At 37.4% G+C, this 27,513-nt stretch overlaps 2 protein-coding genes across 2 annotated transcripts in view; both read right to left on the bottom strand.

Annotated features, from left to right (window-relative positions):
* LOC136838921 (glutamate receptor U1-like) overlaps nt 1-27,513 on the bottom strand; it is a 180,822-nt gene that overhangs the window by 147,670 nt on the left and 5,639 nt on the right. The gene's annotated exons all lie outside the window — the stretch shown is intronic.
* Nucleotides 17,095-18,411, bottom strand: LOC136838920 (coiled-coil domain-containing protein 1-like). Its single transcript, XM_067104611.1, has 3 exons — nt 18,022-18,411; nt 17,572-17,980; nt 17,095-17,540 (listed from the first exon to the last, which is right to left on the bottom strand). The coding sequence occupies exons 1-3, from the start codon at nt 18,409-18,411 to the stop codon at nt 17,095-17,097; spliced, it is 1,245 nt and encodes a 414-aa protein (XP_066960712.1).

The following is a 27,513-nucleotide window of genomic DNA, read 5'->3' as shown; positions in this document are numbered from 1 at the left end:
TAAGGACGATAAATTCCCGCCTAACACAATAAAACCCTCACTCTTTTTCCTTTTAGCTCTTCTGCCAATATCATTTACTTTCTTTTAGTCATTTAGTTATCTTTATTTTAATGAATCATGAGTCATAAACTCTTGCCCTTGTGATTTAAATGCCCCTTCGTAAGCTCTGAGGGACGTGTCCCGCCTTTCATATGCGGTCAAGTTTTCATTCGTAACGTCTTGGTAATTTTCCTTTTGTTATTATCCCTTTTCCCCCTTCCATTCCTTCCAAGATCGCTGTTTGTCCTACCCCACATCTTTTGTCTGCTCGCCCGTCATAACATTGAGTAGGCAGTGGAAGCATAAAATTAGCGTAGTTTAAGGTTAGCGAATTAAAACCTCGCGAATACTCCTTAAAATCATACGACTGTCAAAATCCATGTGGGGCTCAGCTCGCGTTGAACGATAGCTGAGCAAAGTACGTTAAAACGAAGATAAATTATCAATGCGAATATGTATAGTCATTACAGTATTGCGTAAAAGGGGATGTCATTTACAAAAATAAACGCTGTTTTTCATTTACACAGCCTCTTCAAGGCAGATTGTACTAACTGCATGCATTTTATCTAAAATTAAGTAACCGTGTATTTTAATTCTTGAACAATAACCTTTCTTTTCATTTGTTGGCCATAGCCTCATATACGTGGTCCTATAATCTTAATTAATTCACAATTGTTCGAGTCACTTTATAAAGTTACCAGTGGGTAACCAAATCTAAAGTAATTATTCTTTTGCAAGTGTTTAAATCACTTTGCGTTCTGTTAACGAAAATTGTCCCAATGTGTTATTAAAAGTAATGTCACAGCTTCATAAAACCCTTAGGAGTAAAGTTCATTGCAAGGCAGAATGTAGAGTAACGTAAAGCATTTGCCGCTCATTCTTGAATATCGATGTACACACCCGAAGGAGGTATGTACATCATCTTGTATGGGGAGGTATTATGATTAGCAAGAATTCGCTAGCAAACTGCCTCCCCCTCCTTTGTTGTTGTTGGTTGTTCTGTTGTGTTTCATTTACTGCCAGCCGGCCGATCGATAGACCATCTGTCTATCGACTTAAAAACAAGGGTTTAAAAGATTAAAGGCGCTCCCTTTTTTTGATAAAGATCTTTCCTTCGAGGCAAAAGTAATCTGGCTTGGGTGTTTCTCCTACAGGCCAAAACCTCCCCTGCGGCAGCAGGTGCAATGAGTCAAAACATCTGTGTTGGACGCCCCCTGCCCTATAGGAGGGGATAAAAGCAGAAACCCACGAGGTCAACACACACACGGGCTGGAGGATATGGAGTGAACTTGTGAAGACGTCCCCAACACCTGGCCCCATCGATGCCCTTGCATCCTAACCACGTGGCCCTTTCAAAGTATACTTCTCCTCGTGCCCTTCGACCGTATTCCTCGAGCCCACACGCCATTGCTTGGAGTTTCGAGGAGTCCCCATCGCCTTGCCCCTTTACGGAAGCCCTTGCATCTCACCACGTGGAAGAAACTCGCCTCGGAAATCGCAAGTCATCCACGGACTGCCTTCTACGCGCCCTCGGAAAATCTGCTAAGGTAAAGTGCCCTGGAAGAGCCCCATTTCAGTCACGCTTTTGTCTCGTAATATTTTCTTAAAGAGAAAGCCAGAAATCTCCTTGTCTAATGTCCGTGCGCCTCTTGCATCGGCAGTATTAATTCTTTATCACTCCTTTGGCACCCTCAGTGCAGCTTCGAATTCATTATTCTTTTGTCTATTTTCATTACTGGCGTATAATGTGCATATCTCTCATTTCAGAGGGATCCTATTTCGTGGAAGCTTCTCGGACTGTGTCTGGAATCCCCAGTTTCATTCAATCCAGTAGGAATCTCCTTCAGGATAGTAATCTACTTGAGTTCCTCTTTCCCGTACTGATATCATTTATGTAAATACACTCCTTTAAATTTGCCCACGTGTTTTACGTAATATTTCCCTCAGTAACAAGAGCCCTATGCTCATATGAAATTCTCCTTTGTTTTCCTCTTTTTACGTTTTCCCGTACCCACGAAGTCAGAATCACAAGGCTAAATTACCTTAAATTGTTGCTACCTGTCTCACAGAGCATATTTCAAACTAAAACCACGGAAAAACGTAAAAATATATATATATATATATATATATATATATATATATATATATATATATATATATATATATATATATAAATATAAACACACACACACATATATATACAGTATATATATATATATATATATATATATATATATATATTTTTTTTTTTTTTTTTTTGGGGGCCTTTGATCGATCACAATTGATCTCACCCCTGGGGCATCTTCGCCAACAAAGCATCACTGAAATGGGGGTTTAGTTTTACCAGGGATGGGCCCTTCCCATTCTTCGCTCTGTTAGCTAGCCAAGAGCCTATATATATCTCTGCTTTTTGTGAAAACAGATGATTCCTATGCAGGGTCCCGAAACCAGTTATTTCGCTGCTGACTGTAGGAAACACGCCAGTGCTGAAGGTGTTCCTCGATCGTAAGTTCCTGCCACACTACAATCCTCAGAAGGTGGGAAAACCAACTTCGCATATGTGGTAGGCATTGCACTTACGGGATTTTAGGGCCACGCCAGAGGTTGCCACTGAGGAATATGTGAAATCGGTATCACTGCTTCCCCACGTCGAGGTATCCAATGGCAAGAGGAGACTTCCGCTCGAAGATCTTCCTTCTCGTGTCTCCTACGTCTGTGTTGGCCTGGCTTCGTCGTTTTCTGGAAATTGATCATCTGTCTTCACAAAGAAGGAGAGTTCGCTCCATACGGATGAACTGTGTCTGATTTATCCCAAGTTTTGTAATCGGACACGTGACGCGTCTGTATTCCAGAGACATTTTCGTCTCCAATGAGCTGCTTCAGTCTTCGGGAATTGTTGGGATTCCCGGGAATGTCAGGGACTTCCAGCAGATGGCAATGATTTGGAATAATTCTTCATCTCTTTTTCTAACTATATGTATGTATAATTGTATGTATAAATAAATAAAAATGAGAACTGCTAGAAGATGAGGCTCCGTAAGCAAGGCCCGGGGATTCTCTGGAGACGCTGGAGCCAGTCTTGTGAAAGTTCCCGGAAGGTCGACACGATATGCCTCAATCACTCAACTTCTTTTCACGTGTCTGTGTGTGCGTGTGCTTATATAGTGATTAGTTTTCTAGTTTGTCTTTTTTCTGAGAGAAAATTTAATGGAAATATATTTTAATTTCGTCACGAATTTCAATAATGACGGCTTTTCACCAATAAGTTGAATAATTGATAACAGGTGCCAAGAATTTGAACATAAACAGGCGATTTCACCAAACATTTGCGAAAGATAGTCATGTAAACTTGACCTGTTTTATACATACATACATACATACATACATACATACATACATACATACATACATACATATATATCTATCTAGATATATATACACACAAATATATGTACATACTTATACTGTGTTTGTGTGTAAACAATATGTACAGGTTTATATGCATATGATGATATGTATCTGAAAAGTTTTCTTGCCCATCAACATTTGGTGGCATGTGGATACCATATGAATAACTAGGCCTACCTATCTAGGTCATTTTATCTAAAGCCACAGGCTGTTCCTTTTACCTCCCCGGAAGTTTTCACCAATAGCGAGTTTTATTAATTCCATGTTTTTAGTAGATTCTGGTATTCAAAGAAAGCTTATAATAACATGTTTTTCTTATGCTTAGTGTAATTTATCCCAATTGGTGTTAAAATATGTGAAAAGTAAAAAAATTATGCAGCGTGCATCCGAAAACAACCCCTGTCGTTGACTTCGGCGGGTGTTGTTATTAAATCTAGACTTACCATCACAATACTTTATAATCTCTTTATTCGTTAGCATTATTTATTGACAAAACGTATATCTGAGGGAGAAATTTAGTTAGTAAATAAGTTTCGATTCACATTACCTGGTAATTATTTAAAAACAATGATGCTATTCGGACAAAATACTTGCAACCAATCAGATAGCAGGAAACTTTTCCGAGCTAAAAGGGCACCCCTGCGAGTGAGTGCAAATCCGCCTCGGTAGAAAAAACTGAGTATAGTGACGTCTGATTTGCAGGAATGCCGCTGTTTCATGCTATAATATGTGACGCTATCGCTGTTACTACACATGCAGTAAGTCATTTTAGTTGTAGAGATTATTATAGGAAGGGATATTCAGTAAAATACTTCGAATGAAATATAACATTTTGGCTAAAGGCCACGCGCTGCGACCTATGAGGTCTTTCAGCACTGAAAGGGAATTGAGAGTAAAAAGGTTTGAAAGGTATTCAAGAAGGAAAACCTCGCGTTTGCAGTATGAAACAACTGTTAGGAGACAGTAGAAAGTAAGATGGAACAAAGAGAACATGAACGGAGGTACAGTAAAATGAATGAAAGGGGTTGCAGCTAGGGGCCGAAGGGACGCTGTAGAGAACTTTAAATAATGCCTACAGTGCATTGCGTGAGGTGACTGACGGCACTATCCCCTCCGGAGCCGTAAAATATTTCAGTTTAAGTCAGAAAGATATATCAATGAAGAGTAAATGGGCCGCGAGATCTGCAGTAAAAAAAAATATTTCCCTATTTTGTGCAACGTTACAAAATTCTAGACATGGCGGTCCTAATTTCACCGAAAGCATAAGGGTCAGACAAATAGGCTATATATATCTTTACACTTTCGCTTCACCTTCTGGTTTGCATAACATTAATCTTAAACCAACTGCAAATATTTATTATTCGTAAAGCTAAAACGGTAAATAATAGACAAACTTTTAAACTACCGCTTCACTCACTGGTTATGCATAATATTAATTCCAAAATCAATTAAATATTTACTACAGTATTCGTAAAACGAAAACGTATGCAATCGCTTTATTCAGTCATTGAAACATAAGACTCAGTTTAACAGAAAGAAAAATGCCTCCTAATTGGTTCCTGAAAACGAAATTAAACTGCAAAAGGTATCAATTCCTTAAACTTGAATAAAAAACAAATATGATACGAATGATTTATGTTACTAGCTTATTGAAATCGCATCTTTATTTATTTCCAAACAATGAAAAGCCAAAGAATTAATTTGCGAACTTCAGCCCATGTGATCTATTGAGTTGATGAAGATATCTTTTTACATAAATAAAAACTCATGACGTAATTGCGATTAAAATGCCTTTAGAGAGATGGAAAATATATAAATATTTAGATAAGCAACGATAACAATGCCTTTCAAGAGATGGAAAAATTTATAAAAAAATACTTCGACAAAGCAACGATAACCAAGTATTTGCTTACAAAAAAGTGTTGTATCATTTTACAACAACAAAGACTCGCATTATATTCCACCACCCATCTCCCCTTTGCATGGCGTACAATAACTTTAAAAGTTCCATTTTAAGCTCATTAACCCCGCTTCACCATTTGCGAAGGGATTCAGGTTTTAAATTACTATTTCCCCAACCTCAACAAAGGGACTTTTTTCAATTTTTAAATCAACTGTGTTCCAAAACATGGGTATTTACACCATAATTAACCCACTTCACCCTGACAGGATGGGATGAAATGACATATTTCGCAATATACTCACTGAAGCCTTTCATTTCATAAATATCTTTTAAACATTTTCATTATGAAAGAAGGCAGTGCCACAACTGAATCTTCAACATCTTAATAACATAAAATTTAGCCCAACGGCCAAGCGCTGTAGCCTGTGAGGTCATTCCGTGTTGAAAAAATGCTGAATTAACTGTTAGGAGAAGGTGGAAAGTAAGATCGACAAAAGAGAATATGAACGGAAATATAGTACAAGGAATGGAAGGGGTTGCAGCTAGGGGCCGAAGGGAAGCTGCAAAGAACCTTGAGTAATGCCTAAATTGAACCGCGGGAGGTGCACTGACGACATTATCCTCTTACGGGGTCAACACCTTAATGCTGACCTATTTATTTCATTGCGCACAGAGAATCTGCCACTGAGTTTGCACCCAAGTGACAAATGACGTATATAATTAAAAATTATTCGCTATAATAACATTACACGCATTAAGCTAAAACCAGAAATGGAATGGAATGGAATATAGAATTTAGGCCAAAGGACAAGCACTGGGACTTATGAGGTCATTCAGCACAGGAAAGCAAATTGAGAGTAAGTAGGTTTGAAAAGTGTAGCAGGAGGAAAACCTCGCAGTTGCACGTACTTGTTAGGAGAGGGTGGACAGCAAGATGGAAGAAAGATAATATGAATGGAGGTACAGTAAAAGGAATGAAAGGGGTTGCAGCTCGGGGCGGAAGGGACGCTGCAAAGAACCTTTAGTAATGCCCACAGTGTACCCCGTGAGGTGTACTGACGGCACTGCCCCCTACGGACAAAAAAAAACAGAAAAGAAACATCTTAACGCAGAAGCCAAGGCCACTGCAGTGATTCTTACTTAAATCCTCGTTTCCCTAAGTTAAACACAGACTTTCCATTCAGAACACTAAATAACTAATTTCCTAAACATTCGCTTTTTTTCCTGATTTAATCACTACACCCCACCCTAACAGGATGAGGTAACGTGATATTATTCACAACAGAATCATTAAGACCTGCCATTTGATATATAGTATGACTATCTGGCATAACTTTCTTTTTGATCATTTAAAAGCTTTGCTACGTAAGAGAATAGCTATTTCTTTGGATATGACGATTCAGTTAAAATATCAGTACTCAAATAATTAAGAAAAAAAAGGATGGAAAAAATTTTTTTCAGTGACGCACAGTATATACATTTGCATTTGGAAGCCGATAAAAAAATCGAAACCAACTATATGAGAAAATAAAAACTGTTTATAAAGAAGAAATTTACAGGACAAAAAACAACAGAGATACTATTGCACGGAAACAAACAGAAGAAGCAAAATCTACACTAAACACGAACGCTGAATAAATGGGACGGAAAATGGAAGTAAATGGAAATACCTAAATCTAATTTAAAAGGGAATGAATCATGGAAAAACACAAACACGAAACTCCCGGCCCGACTTCAAAAACAATTCCGACGAGATTACCCCAAAATTTTTGGCCCCCTCCTCTCTCTCTCTCTCTCTCCATCCCTCCCACTCACATACCACAACTCCTTTATAATCTTTTCCAGAATCCTGGACGGAGTTCATTCCCGTAGCAGATTGCTGTGGAAAAGCTATAGAAGGGAATCTTTATTTACTTTCGGTCAAAAACGCTCTCCGTTTATCTTCTAAATTGTCTTTTCTGGTAAAGGGCTTTAACCCCTTTATCACATTTTCATCTTAATGCTAAAAGGTAGTAGAAAAACTCCTTCATTTTCGGGACGTAATTTCTGTCTGACATGTCTTCTGCTCTCTCTCTCTCTCTCTCTCTCTCTCTCTCTCTCTCTCTCTCTCTCTCTCTCTCTCTCTCTCTCTCTCTCTCTGTGTTCCTGTTTTCCATTTAAGACATTTTCCTTTCACTAAGTTCCCCATTAGTTGTATGTTACAGAATTTGGAATTTCTCTCTGTCTCTGTCTCTGTCTCTCTCTCTCTCTCTTTTGTGGTAGTGTTTTCATAGGTTTGACCAAACCTCTTCCATCCAAATTCTTGTTAAAACAGGGAGGGTCCCAATGCAATAAACACGTTTTTATTGCAAAGAAAATGTTTGTTCGATAGTGATAAATGTCGAAACAGCTGCGTTTAAGGGTGGTGAATCTTTTGTCAGATAAAATAAGGAAAGTTGAGATTCCTAAAGAGAGTGACAGAGCCTTCCCTCATAAAAACACGAGGTTCTAAAGTACCTGAAGAGGATATTTCTAGTAGTTTCATAAAGGGAGAAATAATGTCTTATGCAGTATTTTGCTAAAAGCACCTACCTCTGAAAATATGCACAAAAATATAAATATTTCAAAAATACAATATTCTAAATATTTCTAAAACAGAATGGAAAAGATATCTCTTCAGATATAAACTGACCTTGAAAATAAAAAATTTATTTCGAGCGGCGAGATACGATGACGTTTCATATAACTAAAGAGAGGTTAATAAACACAGAAGCAACAGAGAGAGAGAGAGAGAGAGAGAGAGAGAGAGAGAGAGAGAGAGAGAGAGAGAGAGAGAGAGAGAATTCCACAATTATACAACGTACAACTAATGGAAAACATAGTGAAAGAAAAATGTATGTAAATGGAAAGCAGACGTAATCAGAGAGAGAGAGAGAGAGAGAGAGAGAGAGAGAGAGAGAGAGAGAGAGAGAGAGAGAGAGAGAGAGAGAGACTGCAAAATTCTACATCATACAACCAATGGAAAACAATGAAATGAAAATGTACGTAAATAAAAAAAACAGACGTAGCCTAATGGGAAGTTGTAATTGCTAAGACGTTATTCAACTTGAAATGAACGCTTGCAACTCCAGCCAGTAGAAAAACTACTGTAACGAGATTAACTGTAATGAAAGCAAACTGAAACGAGCTGACATTCGTTTTTAAAATCGGAGAATAATCTCATCCCTCCACCAAATTCTGTGTGAGCAGGAAATGAATGGGACGCTTTACGGATCCTATGTTGATTGTGTTCACTTCTGTTTATTTCCCGCACGTCTTACGAGTAAGCAATCTCTTTCGAAAGTTATTGCCACGATTTCAAAACTCTCTCTCTCTCTCTCTCTCTCTCTCTCTCTCTCTCTCTCTCTCTCTCTCTCTCTCTCTCTCTCTCTCTCTCTCTCTCTCTCATATAGGCGTATATATACATATATATACAATATATTTTTCATATACAATATACTGCAAAACATATACATATGTATATATATATTGTATATATAAAAATATATTATATATACACACAAACATATATATATATATATATATATATATATATATATATATATATATATATATAATATAAAATAAATGGATAGACATAGTGACTAAATAAATAATGGCAACTGTAAGAAAATATGCGTATGGCCTTGGGTTAAGAATCCAATACCTGGGACGTTCTTGTAAAATTTGGGATGAAATATCTACTGGAAAGTAAGAGAACGGAAGTGATAAAAGTTGTTACGAAAGATTAACCCGATAAATCATCCTTTTAAATATCACAGGATATCGGAAGAACAAGAGCTTCCTTACTGGATACTAAAGCTGAATATTATTATTATTGCTATTATTATTATTCAGGAGATGAACCCTATTCATTGTAGAACAAGCACACAGGAGCCACTGACTTGAAATTCAAGCCTCCAAAAAATATTATAATGTTCATTAGAAAGAAGTAACTGAAGGTAGCCCAATGGGAAATACAGAAAGAAGAGATCACTTATTAAAAAAGAAAAAGTAAATTAGCAAATAAATGAATAAATAAAAATGTAATTAATTATTACAATACCAGGAGAACAAAGGAACGAAATTAATCTCTTCCTATAGAAACGAATATCCGCTTTGGGATGGGGGTCGAGAATGGAAAAGAAAATAAAGTTAATTTAATTCAGCCTGATTTCGCACTATAGGAAAGTAGATCATGATTTCAACAGTTTAGATTTGAAGAAAATGAAACTCTTTTCATGCAATTCACTAATGGAAGTTTGGTCCTTACCGTTAAGGGTACGCCGGCGAATATCTCACATCAGTTTAGCTTACCTGAAATAAAAAAATTATCGGTTAGTGTTGCGAGAGAAAAATATATATATATATATATATATATATATATATATATATATATATATATATATATATATATATATATATATATATATATATAATTATATATAATAAAATATAAAATTTAAGCTAAGGGCTGAAACGGAAACAAGAGTAAAAAGGTTTCAGAGGTGTAACAGGAAGGAAATTTCGGATTTCGCAGTTGCACTATGGAACAATTGTTAGGAGAGGGCGGAAATTAAGACGGAAGAAAGAGAATAAAAACAGAGGCACAGTAAAAAGAACGAAAGGAGTTGCAGCTAGGGGCCGGAGGGACGCTGCAAAGAACCTTGAGTAATGTCTACCTACAATGTACCGCGTGAGGTACACTGACGGCACTATCCCTTGCGGGTAGGAGGGGAGGGGGGTGGTTAAGAAGCCAGAAGGAACGGAAAAAAAGGAAGAGGGAATGCAGCTGTAGGCTGAAAGGATGAAGTTGAAACGTCTTCCATACTTTCAAATCTGTTTATTAAATACACTAAGCGATATCCCATCACCGGGCCAAAAACTTTCAAGATTCAACTAAAAATAAAACCCAATTATAACAGAAAAGACTAAGATGAAAATTCAAAACCTAAGAAAGAATATAACGAGAAATGTTATTTATTATGTTCTTGGCAATAACATCGCAACCAAGCTGTACATATAGATGTGTATATATGACATTTTTTATCACACCGTGATTCATATACAATCATGAAGCTACAAATGTCGCTTAATATCGAATCCACGCTGCCTCGGCAGTGTGGATTTGATATTAATGTGTGTATATATATATATATATATATATATATATATATATATATATATATATATATATATATATATATATATATATATATTATATATATAATATATATATATATATATATATATATATATATATATATTATATATAATATATATATATATATATATATATATATATATATATATATATATATATATATATATATATAAACACTAAATAATAGTAAATTCAACAAATTCTTCACGCAAACGTTCTTTAGGCTTCTTCTCAGTTCACACGAGTTGGCTACGCACAATATTCATTTTCCCTTCTCACGAAAAAACATTCTAATGAGATGTTCTAATGAAGCAATTAGTGAAAATTTTTCTCCGTACTATTGGCTATTTTTTTTTTTTTATTAAAATTAAGGTCAGGTCTGTAAAGTTTCCTTGTATCAAGAATGTCAATTATACACATTCTAAAAAGGGCGTCATATATAAAATAAAATTATTATTATTATTATTATTATTATTATTATTATTATTATCATTATTATTATTATTATTATTATTATATAGACCTGGTACTTACACCAGCGCATTTTATTTTATTATTTTCCTCAACGTTAGCCGACCTCAAATCCATAGAATTCTTGGATAATTTAAGAACTTTATAAAATGGAAGAAAAATTCAATTCAAAGGTAACTAAGTGAAATTGACATTTGTTGTGAAACAGGTATCAGGAAAGTAGCGCAGTATATGACGGGGAGAGCGCAGGGGCCCCGGGGAGAGCATATTTATGAATCTCACCTCGGACAAAAGAAATACATAACTTGGATCAAACTTACTAAGAGTTCGAATGAAATTTAGTTTTGAAACGAAATCGATGATTTTATGAGAATATGCAGAAAATTCCGAATGAACAGTATATGTGGCAAATGACCAGGCCTATCTGATTAAGACAGAAATAAATGGTGAGATCACTAATCCGGTGATAGGTTAACCGTGAGATAACAACGACAAACACTGACGCAGTGAGAGCGATTATCAAATGGGTTACAAGCACGAACCCCGAAACCATTCAGAGTTGACAGACTTGTAAATAATTTTCATAAAGTGTTACACTGTTTTGCCAGTCGGAGGGTGATGGCGTAAGTAAGTTAATTCTGGGTATATTTACATAACAGTGAAACTTGTCTTGTATTCTGAACACAACTGAGAATAAAGATAAGATATCACGTTGTCAAGCTTTTCTACAAATCATATTTTAAGGACCATCGCATCAACCTCGTATCACCAGCGAGAGACCCCGAAACAGATCGTAATCAGGAGAAAACACTTTAAACCTCTTGTCCTGAAAAATCCATTGTCCCTCTGTTGACAAGAGCAGTGTAACAGGTACCCAAAGCTCGTCGAAGCTTGAAGGAAAGATCAGACTGGGGCAGGGGACCTTATCCCAAAATAAAATGCCGAGACGCGTTCGGTTTGCACCCTATAGAAATATCCCCCTTCTTCGGTGAATGCATATGTGCATATACTTAATACGTACTCTCTTGCAGCATTTCCAGTGAATAAACTGTGCTGCAACAGCCGTCGTAATCTCACTTGTTCCGCTTCCTATACAAATCTGATATAAAATGAGCATGCTGGATTTTTTTATAATAACTGCAATCCAAACATTCATGTTATATATATATATATATATATATATATATATATATATATATATATATATATATATATATATATATATATATATATATATATATGTGTGTGTATACATACATACACACACACATATATATATATATTATACATATACATATATATATACTCATGTATATATATATATATATATATATATATATATATATATATATATATATATAGTATTTTTTTTCAAGGACAGCTTAAGATGTACTTATGGAAGGACAAGAAAAAAAATCGCTCCAATGAGAGGAAAAACTACGTTCTTGTTTTGCTCTCTTCTTGTAATTTGTATTTTTATAAATTTTTTTTTCTTTAATTTAGTCCATTTTAATACACGGTTTCCGTTTTCCTGGGAGAGAGATTTGTGAGTGATGTGTCTACAAAGTAATGACACTGCTAATACATTAATGTGCTGCACATCATAACAACCTACCCAGCTGCATCCAACCTAAATTGTAAAAAATGCTCGCAAATAATCACTTCAAACGCAACCCTCACGATCTATTTGGATCAAAGCACGAACGTCACCAAAACCAAGCTTTGATTTCCGGTTTATTCCGATGTTTCAAAGCAATCCAGTAATAAACCAGGCTCCTTTGACAAAATAAATGCATGTATTAAATACGGGATTTCCTTCATGCCTCGCAGTTCAAAACAAAGTTCACAGAGTCTTTGGAACTTTCACCACAAAAATCGTTTGGTATATGGAACGGAAAAGAATATAAAATTTAAGCCAAAGGCTAAGCGCTGGGACCTATGAGGTCATTCATCGCTGAAAGGGGAAACTGAGAGTAAAAAGGCGTGAAAGGTGTAACAGGAGGAAAACCTCACAGTTTCACTAGAAACAATTTTCAAAGGGTGGAAAGTCAAATAGAAGAAAGGGAATATGAACGGAGGTACAGTAAAAAAAATGAGAATGGCTGCAGCTAGGGGTCGAAGGGACGCTGCAAAATCCCTTAAGTAATGCCTACAGTGCACCATGTGTGGTGCACTGACGGCCCTACCCCTCTACGGAGAGAAGAAAGATGATATGAATGGAAGTATAGTAAAAGGAATGAAAGGGGTTGCAGCTATGGGCCGAAGGGACGCTGCAGAGAACCTCAAGTTAACGCCTACAATGCGTTTAGTATTATGGAACGTAATATACAAATCAAGCAATGCAAATGAGGAGTTAATCCAATCTTCTCCTTTACTTTCCCCGTGATAATTAAATCTCGTCTTTCTTTCTCCCCACCAGCTCTTCGTTGGACGAGTCGGCAGAGCTGTGGACTAGCACTCGCTAGACCCGAGTTCGAGATTTCGGCCGGCTGAAGAAGTGTTAGAGGAATTTATTTCTGGTGATAGAAATTCATTTCTCGCTATAATGTGGTTCGGATTCCACAATAAGCTGTAGGTCCCGTTGCTAGGTAACCAATTGGTTCTCAGCCACCTAAAATAAGTCTAATCCTTCGGGCCAGCCCTAGGAGAGCTGTTAATCAGCTCAGTGGTCTGGTAAAACTAAGGTATACTTAACTTTTTTCTTTCTCCCCACCGCATCCTTCATCATAATCCATCACCATCTTGTAACATGATCTTCTCTCTCTCTCTCTGTCTGTTACCATATTTTGATTGGGTCACCTTTCTCCTCCTTCTCGCCCCTTAAAATAAGCTCTTCTATCTCCTTAATTTCCAAGGGTCTCCCTTTCAAGGATGCGACTTTGATGTGAGTTGTGTTGTTTGTTCCTTTTCATAATGCAAGGACAGAAGAAGCAGGCTAACAATTTAGGTATTTAGGAAATGTGAGAAAGTTTCGTGAACGAAATGAGACCTGTTAATGGAGTTTCATATAATTAACGATTTAATAAGAAGCTGGGAGTGGAAGTTTGCACAGCGTCATAAAGCCAGCCATGACAAATAAATATATTAAATTGTGGGCACTGAAGGGGTAAGAAGAATAATAGAATAGAATATAGAATTTAGGCCAAAGGCCAAGCGCTGGGATCTATGGGGTCATTCAGCACTGAAACAGAAATTGACAGTAAAAAGTTTTGAAAGTAAGATGGAAGAAAGCATATGAAAGGAGGTACAGTAAAAGAATAGAAAGCGGTTGCAGCTAGCGGTCGAAGGGACGCTGCAAAGGACCTTTAGGAATGCCTGCAGTGCACCGCGTGAGGTGCAATGACGGCACTACCCCCCTACGGGGAAGAGGAATAATACATTCCTCTTACCCCTCCAAAACCTACTATTTAGTATATATACTTATTTTCCTCTTACCCCTTCAAAGCTCACAATTTAGCAAATTTATTTTCCTCTTACCCCTTCAAAGCTCACAATTTAGCAAATTTATTTTTGCTCACAATTTAGTAAATTTATTTTCCTCTTACCCCTTCAAAGCCCACAATTTAGTATATTTATTTTCCTCTTACCCCTTCAAAGCCCACAATTTAGTAAATTTATTTTCCTCTTACCCCTTCAAAGCCACAATTTAGTATATTTGTTTTCCTCTTACCCCTTCAAAGCCCACAATCTAGTATATTTATTTGTCACAGCCCGCTTTACGACTGTTCATGTAAACTTTCACCCGGAGCTTCTTATTAATTCGTTTATTACGTTAAACTCCTACAAAAGGACTCATTTCATTCACGAAGCTCTCACATACTCCCTAATACCTACTGTTTCACTTACTTCTTTTGTCCTTGTTCCTATTATTTTGAACTAATTACCTGTTTGAGCTGTTATTCACGTCTCTCTTTTCCCATGCAGTTTCAAAAGGCAAATAATTTTGAATCACCTTTACATTCTTATTGGAATGGCATGTACAAGAAATGTACTGATGCCATGATTATCAGACATAATCCTATGGGACTGCAAACCGGAAAATAATTATTGTCCATAACTGAATCCTAATTATCATAAACTATTTCTTTTTCTTCCGTAGTAACCCACCCCCTGTATTTTCTTCAATAAACATTAAATTTCCTTCAATAAAATATTAAACCTTTAGGGTATCTTTCATGAGGACATTGGTGATCTGCAGATTTGCAAGGACCAACTGCATCATGGGACACATCTAAAATAATATAGTCATGTGATTTTGACTAATCACTGTTTCCCTCGAGAGGGGGGTCGCGTGAAATAAAAATAAAACAGCATCACTGCTATATTTACACTTCAATTGCTGCATCAAGTATGCGCACCAGTACAGAAGACTTCCATCACAGCCTCAAAGCTGTTTCCCACACCCACAGAGAAGACTCATTAACAATACCCAAAGCAATTAGATCATTCACCCTATCTGGCAGGAACTCCCGCATTTCACGGATATCAAAGACTATTTCATTCTAATGCCCATTAACGCATCAATTATTGGGTCTCCTTCTGTCTCTCACTCGGGAATCCCGGATCACATAATTGACTCTAAGGTATCTGTCAACATTCAAACTGTTCCCTCTTTCCACCTAAATTAACAGTAAGATACGGGCATGTCCTTCGCACCATGACAGGGAGAATAGTATGTGAGTGTCAGTCTTCACTCTAGCCTCCAATCTCACTGGTCTCGTTCAGTGAATTCTCGGTCTTCCAATTCTTCTGGTGCGCAGGAGAGCCCATCTGACATTCTCCCATATTATTCTCCTGGTGATAGTGGGAAGGATATGCCCAAATCATCTCCATCTCCCCTTCCTCATTATCTGATTTGCATATCGAATTTCCGTAGTTTCCATTATGATAATGTTAATTTGGATGGAAAGATGGACCAGTTTAAGAGAATGTCGAATTACCTTAGAGTCAATTATATAATCAATTATATAATTACAGTCAACTATATACAAGGAAGACACGAGTGGTGGAACATTACAAAGACATTTGCAACACACGCACTGAATGCAGTGATGATTACGATGATACTAAACTTATTATCACATCTTCGTCATATCTCACCATTTATCCTTCTATACGCCCAGATTATTCACAAGTAAAAGATCTCAAAAGCCTCCACCTTTTTCCTGACATTTACGACCGACAAACACCCTGCACTTTCATAAATAAAAGATGACTTCGTCGTCCCTCCATATCTTCAAAAGCTTTCCTCCTTAAACAATTCTCTTTCACTTTAAAATTTATGCCAAGGTCCCACTGCTGCACCTCGACTAGGGTTTTCCCACTAAGTTCTCACATAACAGCCTCATTATATAAGCATGAACAAGACGCTCTTGGCTGAACATCCCCAGACCCCTGCTGTAATTTCCCTGTCCATCCGTCTATTATTTGACTCACTTTTAAAAACAAAGCCTTTTGCAGGGACACTGCCAAGTGAACATAGCAATATTAGGCCTACAAAACTGTTGAACATGCAGTGTCCAACCTGAGGTGATTGACCACAATGACGTAATACTTTAGACTTTTAAGTGAGAGAGTAAAAGGATATAGGGCAAACAAAAGAATGCCAGTAATATATAATTTCAACTTGAGGAACTTCAAGTTGTTTATTTTTATCAAAGTTGATTATCAAAATATGCTATTCTTGGTCGAATTTTTCTTGCTTTGAACTAACACTCAATTATTTAAGCCCTACATACTGACAGAAATCTTGGAATACAAATGACTCGTGATTCAGTGATCCGAAAAAAAATGAGACATGAAATCCAAAGAGCATAAATATATTATTACTCAGGGCACAATGGAATATAAATACCAACGAAAAAGATAAACATTGAGTACAAACAGCCCATGCAACTCTGAACGAAATATGAAATGAAAGGCAGAACACCAATGGGATTCTTTGATGTTTGTAAAAACAAATAACTTTCCTATAATGGATGTTACAGTACACCCACCAAAGAAACCGATGTCGCCTCGCCAAACCTTGCTGGGAGAGATCATGTCCTTCTTGCTCTGAACGGTAGCTGAAGCTCCAACTACCAATGCATAGTTACGATGGTTCGAATGAGAGGAGGTCGTTCTCGAAGTCGACCTCAAACTCGACCTCGTTGTCGTCCTTGAGCTCGATCTCGAAGTCGTCCTCTAGCTCGATCTCGAGGTCGTCCTCGAAGCCGTCCTTGAGCTCGTCCTCGAAGTCGACCTGGAGGTCGTCCTCGAAGTCGACCTTGTGGTCGTCCTCGAAGTCATCCTCGAGGTCGTCCTCGAGCTTATCCGCGAAGTCCTCCTCGTCGACGTCCTCGTCCCCGAAGTCGACTTCGAGGTCGTCCTCGAAGACGACCTCGAGTTCGTCCTCGACGTCGTCCTCGAAGTCCACCTCGAGGTCGTCCTCTTGCTCGATCTCGAAGTCGACCTCGAAATCGACCTGGTCGTCCTCGAAGTCGACCTTGTGGTCGTTCTCGAGCTCGTCCTCGATCTTCCTCGGCGTCGCTCGTCGGCCTAGTTGTCGGTCGCCGTCCTCGAAGTCGACCTTCGAGGTCGTCCTCGAAGTCGTCAACGAAGCCGTCCTCGTCGTCGACCTTGTCCTCGAGGTCGTCCTCGAAGCCGTCCTTGAGCTCGTCCTCGAAGTCGCCCTGGAGGTCGTCCTCGAAGTCGACCTTGTGGTCGTCCTCGAAGTCATCCTCGAGCTTATCCGCGAAATCTTCCTCGTCGTCGCCCTCGTCCCCGAAGTCGACTTCGAGGTCGTCCTCAAAGGCGACCTCGAGTTCGTCCTCAAAGTCCACCTCGAAGTCGTCCTCTTGCTCGATCTCGAAGTCCACCTCGAGGTTGTCCTCGAAGTCAACCTGGAGGTCGTCCTCGAAAGGCCTCGTCCTCGAAGTCTTCCTCGACGTCGCTCGTCGGCCTAGTAGTCGGTCGCCGTCCTCGTCCTCGAAGTCGACCTTGAGGTCGTCCTGGTTGTCGACCTCGTCGTCTCGTCGACCTCGTCCTCAAGGTCGTCCTGGAAGTCGACCTCGAGGTCGTCCGTCGACCTCGTCGTCGTCCTGGAAGTCGACCTCGAAGTCGTTGAGCCCATCCTCGACGAGACTTCGAGGACGATTTCGACGACGACCTTGGAGGTCGACCTCGAGGACGACCTCGAGGTCGTTCTCGAGTCGTTGTCGATCTCGTCCTCGAGGCCGTCCTGGAAGTCGACCTCGTCGTCGTCCTGGAAGTCGTCCTCGAGCCCATCCTCGAAGACTCGATTTCGACGCCGACGTCGTCGGTCGTCGTCGACCTCGCCGTCGTTGTCGACCTCGTGGTCGTCCTCGTTTTCGTCCTCGTCGTTGACCTCGTCATCGTCGTCCCCGTCGTCGTCGTCGGCCGTCGTCATCGTTGTCGACCTCGTTGTCGTTGTCGTTTTCGTCGTCGACGTATTATTATTATTATTATGATTATTAAAATTTTATATTATTATTATTATTATTATTATTATTATTATTATTATTATTATTATTATTATACTGAGATTTGCTTTTTCCACTTTTCGTATTTAGCCCTCTGGACCAGACTCTTGTACCCACCTTAGGTCTCTAGCTGAAAATTAACTGTATGCAATCTGTTCTTTAACTGCTATCATTTTTAAAATTATTTTACTATTATTCTCGATATCAGCACTGTCATTACCATTATTATGAATACTATTTTTACAACTACTTCAGCAACTGCGTGGATATTGCTAATTATAATTTTTCTACTTCAGCAAATTCGTGGATATTGCTAATTATCATTTTTATCATTTTACCTCGTGTATCTAGACTGTGTGTATTGTAATGCCTCTACTTTGTATATTTCATGTTATGGCCCTGAGATGAAATAAAGGATATTATTATTATTATTATTATTATTATTATTATTATTATTATTATTATTATTATTTTCTGTTGTCTACATTTGTACATTCCATGTATGTGGCCCTGAGCTGAAATTATTATTATTATTTTCTGTTTTTTTCTACTTTGTACTTTGTACAACACCGATCACTCAGATTTTAAATGCAGCTGATGGGACTGACGCGAAAGTATGGTGGGGTTTTGGCATTACATTTTTGCACTGATAGAGAGAGAGAGAGAGAGAGAGAGAGAGAGAGAGACGCACAGTATTACCATTAATTTAGTTTATAAATAAATTGCAATACATTTTAAGATAACCTGAAGATGTTTTCTTCAACTCTACTACTGATAATCATAACAACAGTCGAGTTAAAATTAAACTGGCAGTTTTGGGATACCTGATCTCTCATGGAACTGCGCCTTATAAATCTCTGGCATTATTTACGAATTCCGTTGCAAAAATCGTTTCTCATACCAAGAAATCTCGCATGAAAAATGGCCAGCAAAACATCAGGGCACACAGCCTTCTGGAAGAGATTTATAAATGTTCGGGAAATGAAAAAAAAAAAAAGAGAGAGAATTCGTCACTGAATGTAGCTCTAATAAATAAACGTGTTATCTATTTCTTTGCCATGGTGATGTTGAGTGCTGACTTTTATCTTGAAGCTGCCACTTCTATTTAAAATTTGCTAAGAAGTGTTGTACTGTATATCTCTACTAGAAAATAAAACGATTTCTTATTCTATAAATAAATCTAATACCCTGATTAAAAAATACTCATAGTAGCATGAGTCTTGAAACGGAGAAACAAATCAACAGTTATGTCTGGGTACATTACAAATAAATCTCTACAGAGTTTACGGGAATCCGTTCGACTGAAATGGGGAATCGAACAGCTTCCCGAAAGCTCTCTGCAGCGATTTATTTTTAATGTACCCATACATAACAGTGGATTTGTTTCTCCAACACCGTGATTTTTTATCTGAAGAAAATATTTACGTTTTGTTAAAGAGTTCGCAACGATTTCTGTAGACAAATACAACTTTTCCTATACCTTAATCTGCTTTTCATGACCATCATTGTTAAATGATTTTTGGATGATTTTCCTCTCGCTAATTCTATTGCTCTTAAACCTCCTTCTCTGCCCCTCTGTGGATGACGCTTGTTTGCTCAGCTGATAATTCTTACATTTATATACTCGTTCTTTTGGAAAATAGAACTGAATATAGAATATAGGCCAAAGGCTAAGCGTTGGGATCTATGACATTCAACGCTGAAAGTGGAACCGACTGTAAGAAGGCCTGAAGGGTGTAACAGGAGGAAAATATCGCAGTTAAACAATTGTTAGAGAAGGTGGAAAGTCAGATGGAAGAGAGAATATAAACGGAGGTACAGTACAGGGAATGAAAGAGGTCGCAGCTAGGGGTCGAAGGGACGCTGCAAAGACCCTTAAGTAATGCCCGCAGTGCACGTCCCTGCACTAACCACCGACAAGGGTTCTCTTGGAAAAGGAATGGTTTTTGCCAGTCTGTCCTCTTTAAATACACTCGAGTAGCCACTTACGACGTATAAATTCAACATTTTCATTTTCAAATTAATTTCTTTACTTGGGGAAGGAGGGGAGGGGGGTAAACCACAGATGAATAAAAATGCAGATAACAGTTTTACCGCTTCTGCAGAACCCCACGTAACTCACACTGTAAGTTCATAATGCGACATACACTACTTGAAAAATCCATCTCTTCAGTTTCCACATTTATTCTTTCATTCACTTTTAACATCCACATTTATTTTTCGTGAGAGCAAAAATGCAATAAATTTAACTAAGGTACTTTGTCGAAGTTACTTCAAGTTACTGAAAGATCGACGCTTTAGGCTTGAAGCGCACTGTGAAAAAACGGAAATTTATTTTAAAAGCAGAGGAGACTGTGATATAATTCGAGTACTAATATATTTTAAATATTTAGCAACAGGTTACTGTTTTTTATGTATGTATAAGTATATATATGCATTTATGTATATGTATATATATTATATATATATATATATATATATATATATATATATATATATATATATATATATATATATATATATAATATTATCTACTGGTCACTTTTTATCAGGTACGTATGCAATTGTAATAGCCACAATACCCTCTTAACTTCTCGAATTCTTCACGCTTTTTGGATACTCTTGTCACTACAAAGCCTCAGATCCGAAAGCAAGAAATTATGAGTAATTCTGATGTCCGGTAACGGGAATTGAGTAATCAGTAAAATAACGTTTTGATGTTACCTTTTCTCATCACGTTGTCAGTCCTACATTTCATGAAATGACAGTTTAATTGCCGTTGAGGCTCCTTTGCCAACATTTCACCTTTAGTCTTTACGGCCCCAAGCTCGAATTGCCTACGGGAGGTCTTATAACGTAAATTTAAAATACGTCTATAGCCAATTATTAGTGACTGAAACCTGTGTCATCATCTTCATACGTATCATTCCAATCCTTGCCAATTGCATAAAATGACTACTGCAAACATGCAACAGTTACTGAGACCGAGAGAAGGTTAAAAAATGTATTCAGCTAAATAAGACTCCACTGGATAAGCATGAAATTAACTGAGGTTTCAGTTCTGGCTAGGTCTAGATAAGTAAGACTCCATTAGATAAGTGCTGAATAAACAAAGGTTTCAGTATTGGCTAGACCTAGCTAGTAAAACTCCACTACATAAGTGCTGAATAAACAAAAGTTTCAGTCTTGGCTAAGCCTAGCTAAGTAAGACTTCACCATAGTAGTGCTAAATAAACAACGGTTCCAGTCTTGGAAAGTTCTAGATAAGTCAGACTCTTCTAGATAAGTGCTGAATAAACAAAGGTTTCAGTCTTGGCTAGGCCTAGCTAAGTAAGAATCCACTAGATAAGAGCTGAATAAACAAAAGTATCCAGTCTTGGCTAGGCCTAGCTAAATAAAACTCCATTTGCTAAGTGCTGAATAAACAAAGGTTCCAGTATTGGCTAGACCTAGCTAAGTGAGACTCCACTTGCTAAGCCCTGAATAAAACAAAGGTTCCAGTACTAGCTACGCCTAGCTAAATAAGACTCCACCTGCTAAATGCTGAATAAACAAACGTTCCAGTATTGGCTAGGCCTAGCTAAATAAGACTCCACTTGCTAAGCGCTGAATAAACAAAGGTTCCAGTGTTAGCTAGGCCTAGCTAAATAAGACTCCACTTGCTAAGCAATGAATAAAAAAAGTTCCAGTATTGGCTAGGCCTGGCTAAATAAGACTCCAATCGCTAAGCATTAAATAAACAAAGGTTCCAGTATTAGCTAGGCCTAGCTAAATATGATTCCACTTGCTAAGCGATTAATAAAAAAAGTTTCAATCTCGCATAGGCCTAGATAAGTAAGACTCCACTAGATAAGCCCTGAATAAACAAAGGTTCCAGTATTGGCTAGGCCTAGCTGAGTAGACTCCACTAGATAAGAGCTGAATAAACAAAATGAGCCAGTCTTAGCCAGGTCTAGGTTCCCTCCACACACCCGAAATGTATCATAGCCAATGAACTGACATATCAACGAAGTTTCCATGAAATACCATCATATTAGTTGCAACCCAAAATGTATTCATAGCACTGTACCGTAAAAGCAGCATTTACGCCCGATTGACTTTCAATGAAACGTTGACTAAATCTGGTTGGCGATCTCATTTCCTCGCGCATTAAATCACAGGTTGAAAACGAGACGTTATCTAGCAGACACCTTTTAAAGGTTCACGTAGTCGGTCCTGGTTGCGTTTTCTCTAATTCTCGTTTTCTTTCATCCTTCTAGAGTTGTTACTCTTAAATTTCTCGTCCAACCGACAACAGCATTTAAAAACAGGAATGAACTAAGCCTAAGCTTTTGCCGATGAGATAGTTCATCGTCTTCACTTTATGCTAACGTGATAATTGCATGAGGTTATGAGTACTTGAATAATAAATGTACTGAAAGCCACATATCCAAAAATTCAAGTCTGAACTGTCGATACAGACAATCAACTAGTAGGATAACAGTAATCTAAGGAAGATATAAAAAAATGATAGAACAGAAAACGCAAGCCAAAAAAAGTCCTCAACATTTTGTTTACGCAGAATATTTAACAAGTGCATGTAACAAGATTCGTAGAGCGTTTTCACTTAGGAATCTGCAATGGTCAAGTAGGCTACTCTGGCTTGTGTTGCATGGTAAGGCATCTTTATGAGAGAGAGAGAGAGAGAGAGAGAGAGAGAGAGAGAGAGAGAGCTGGAAGTTTGATTGAAAGCTGGATTTCAATCCGCTGCCGCCAGCACTCATCATCGCCTACGAATGTCTAAGGAACGTCCGGACTAACTTCAGTTATTGATACCTTTGACGGGCAACCTCACCAATAACTTACTACTATTTTGTTTATCTAAAACAAAAATACTTCAGCTACAGAGACTCGTGAACAAAAATGTTATCTTGCCAAGGAACATTGTGGCGCAGTATAAATTATTCAAAGAAAAAACAGTCATCAAGTTCGAACGGTCGTCTAACTGGAAAGCGATTTACGTTTCACATGAATTCAAATGCAATATTCGGTCCAGTGAAATACGCATGAATCCATCAGGTACCAAATGGATTTACAGTCGGTTCTATTCAAACATTCGCGCCAACATTGCAATGGCGTTTTCCATATTTTTGTCATACGGGAGGTATTAATATATGACGATGAACATATGGCGACCATCAACAAACCAAGCGGGCAGTCAGGCGGACACTAGACCTATCACACTCACCGTTAATTATTGATGACGAGAACGCGGATGTATATTGATTACCAAAATATTTTATCACGGCTGTTAAGCCCCTTTATGCAACACTTCTGCCACACGTTTATGCTTTAGTTTATTGATTTCTTTTTAGAAACAGTCACTTCTCACGCTTTTTATGTTGCTTTCTTTTTGGATAACTGTTACGTTTAACACAGACTTGTTAAAATTTCGCTCTCTCTCTCTCTACCTCAAGAAAGCCTAACTTTCAACAACCAATCCCCCACCTCTTCTTGTTTTTAGTAACCCTTCTCCTTTTTTTTCTCTCTAAATTAAATTATGCTGAAGGAACAGCGGCTAATGGGTCTTTTCCATTACAACTCTTTACTTGAGTACTAAGCACTCATCCTTCTCTACACGTCTCTGACTAGCCAGGGGTACTGGCTACTGTCTTATCTAAAGGAACCTCAAATTCCCAGTTTTCTCGGAAGCTTCAGCCTCTAGAATATTTTTTGAATGTTGTGTTTAATTTCAGGATATTCTGTTTATTTTTAGAATATTCAGTCTATCATTCACGTAAATAACTACTAAGAATACTACGCAGCTAAATGACACACAAACATTTAAAAACAGAGTTATATTCAGGCAAGATTTCTGATATTCTGAGGTCAATGGGAATCCTGAAAAAATATGTTGGGTCACAATATGTAATCGGGGGTTGGATTTAGCTGTCACACTAACGAAGTGCATTAACCTAACAATTTTTAAGTTAAATTAAAATAAACGCGAGCCTCGAAAATTAAAATGCATAATATATACCGTATATATGTATATATATATATATATATATATATATATATATATATATATATATATATATATATATATAATGGTGCTTTAAAGTCTTCAGTAGGACGAACCGCAGAAGTAATCATGCAACTACACTTGAGGAACTCAAAAGTATTCTTTAAAGTTCTCTACAATTCAAAGATCATTTGATATCGGGAAAGATCTTTGCTATAAAATTTAGGCCTAAGGTCAAGCACTGAGACCGATGAAGTCGTTCAGTGCCGAAAAGGAAATTGATGGAAGAATGATGATATGAACAGAGGTACAGTAAAAGGAATGAAAGGGGTAGCAGCAAGGGGTCCAATGGACGCAGCCTACAATGCATAGCGCGAGGTGCACTGACGGCACTACCCACCTACTGGGATAGGAGTAAATGCACAAGTAATACCTTCCTCCGATAGGTACATTCACACCGAAGCCTTCTAAAAAACCCGGTGAAATTACGAACATTTAATCTCGTGACGTTTTCCTCTCTCTCTCAATCACTGCTACAAAGACCACTGGGACCTGACACGCAAAACGAAATACAGTAGAGTGAGGTTGGGGCTTCATTCCTTTAGATTTTCCAATTCGCAGTAGATATGAATCTTTTTTTCAATACCACCCCTTTCCTAGAAGGTTAGGATTCATTTTTACCGTGTATGTATGTAGTGCAAATATACATACATACATGCATACGTACATATTTACACAAAACACACACATGAATATAGTATATATATATATATATATATAATATATATATATATATATATATATATATATATATATATATATATATATATATATATATATATATATATATATATATGAATACACACACCACACACACACACACACACACACACATATATATATATATATATATATATATATATATATATATATATATATATATATGAACGACTTTTACTCTACTCTAACAAAAATTTCGAATACTTCTGCATATGGTATTTAGTGTTTTTATGGGCCCTTTTGTCTTTACACACACACACACACTACATAGATAAATATACATACATACATACATATATATATATATATATATATATATATATATATATATATAATATGACTTTTATCACATCACCGTGATTCATATACAATCAGTAAGCTGCAAACGTCCTTTAATATCAATTCGCTCTACCTCGGAAATAATATATTTTCATATATGTTACCGAAGGGAATTTTTTTAACTGATAATAAGTTCGTCGTCTCGTGGGCTTCAGCCACGAGACGACAACTTTATCAACTAAAAAAAAAAATCCCCCTCGGTAACACAGTATATGAAAATATATTATTTCGAGTAAGAGCAAATAGATATTAAAGGACGTTTGCAGCTTACTGACTATATATATATATATTAAGAAGAAGAAGAAGGATATATATATATATATATATATATATATATATATATATATATATATATATATATATATATATATATATATATATATATATATATAGACTCCATTGTTTCTCTCCTTCATGGATTTTGCCTTTATATATTAATCACGTTCCATATTTTCGTGATTCAGTTATACATACATACATACATACATACATACACACACAAACACACATATAGGCTATATATATATATATATATATATATATATATATATATATATATATATATATATATATATATATATATATGTATATATTTGCACTGCAATCAATACTGCCCAGATATTTGCAAAATGATTGTTCCCCTGACAGCCTTCTCGGAACACTAGGTAACGACTGCCCTGAAGTTACACACAGCAATGAATTATGAATGACCACACTGCTATTAACTACAGTTCCACGTAGCTACAGCATTTGTAATTAACCTTAGCGTTAAAGATTGTCACTTGATAAAACAACATATACCATAAAATAACTTACCAGTATGCTACGCAATAAACAGATAAATAAAAAAAAACAAGAAGTCAGGTTGTTCCAAACTGAAGTATTTCCATAATACCATATACAGTGAATACATATTTCAGGTGGGTTAGAAATAAATTAAAGACCTTTCCCCCCACCTCTCTCTCTCTCTCTCTCTCTCTCTCTCCATTCATTTTCTTCAACAGGTGAGACGGGACAGGGAGTTTTGTGGTAAACAATACACAAACATCCCTCAAAATTACACGAACATTACGCAAAGCTTTCTTGGGAGAACAAGAGGGTCAGTCTACCCTTCTCTCTTTTTTTTTTTTTTTGAGATAATGTAAGAAAGAACCCATTGAAAAAGTTGTTTCAGTCACGCGCAGAGTAAAAATAAAAATAAGAGAGAGAGAGAGAGAGAGAGAGAGAGAGAGAGAGAGAGAGAGAGAGCGGGAAGCTATTTTTCTTGAGATGATGCAAGAAAGGACCTGTTGAAAAGGTTGTTTCATTCAAGTACAGAGTAAAAAACAAAAGGAGAGAGAGAGAGAGAGAGAGAGAGAGAGAGAGAGAGAGAGAGAGAGAGAGAGAGAGAGCAAATAACCTTTAAGATACAAGCCTTTGGCTGGAGCAAGAGAAATGCGAGTGCTATTTGTCAAGGCAAACCTCCCCCCCTCTCCTTAAATAACACCTCCCTCCATCATAAGTAAAGAAGACCACCCACCCCTCCCCATGAATGATACTCCCAGGCTGATCAGTACAGAAGACCAACATCTCAGAAGAGAGGTGAAAAAAGTAACTTTAAATGGAAAAACAAAAGTCCTGTCTCGGTGAAACGATAAAATGAAAAAACGAAGACCAATGATTGATTGATTAATGAAATTGAGGCTGTCAAGCCCAGCAATGGGCCACTGACTACCATTCAGCCTTCAAGATTAAAGAAGGGAGGCAGAAGTGGAAGTAAAGTAAAAGGCTGAAAAGTAGATGCAGCTAGGGGCCGGGGACGGTGCAAAGACACTTTAAAATTGCCTACAGTGCACCACGTGGGGTTCACTTACGGTACTAACCCCCAACGGGTATAGAAAATAAGTTTAACAAAAAGAAGTGCAGA

Source organism: Macrobrachium rosenbergii, chromosome 5 (assembly GCF_040412425.1).
Source record: "Macrobrachium rosenbergii isolate ZJJX-2024 chromosome 5, ASM4041242v1, whole genome shotgun sequence".
Taxonomy (NCBI): Eukaryota; Metazoa; Arthropoda; class Malacostraca; order Decapoda; family Palaemonidae; genus Macrobrachium; species Macrobrachium rosenbergii.
Note: the sequence above shows the minus strand (reverse complement) of the source record. Positions and strands in the feature narration are given on the sequence as shown.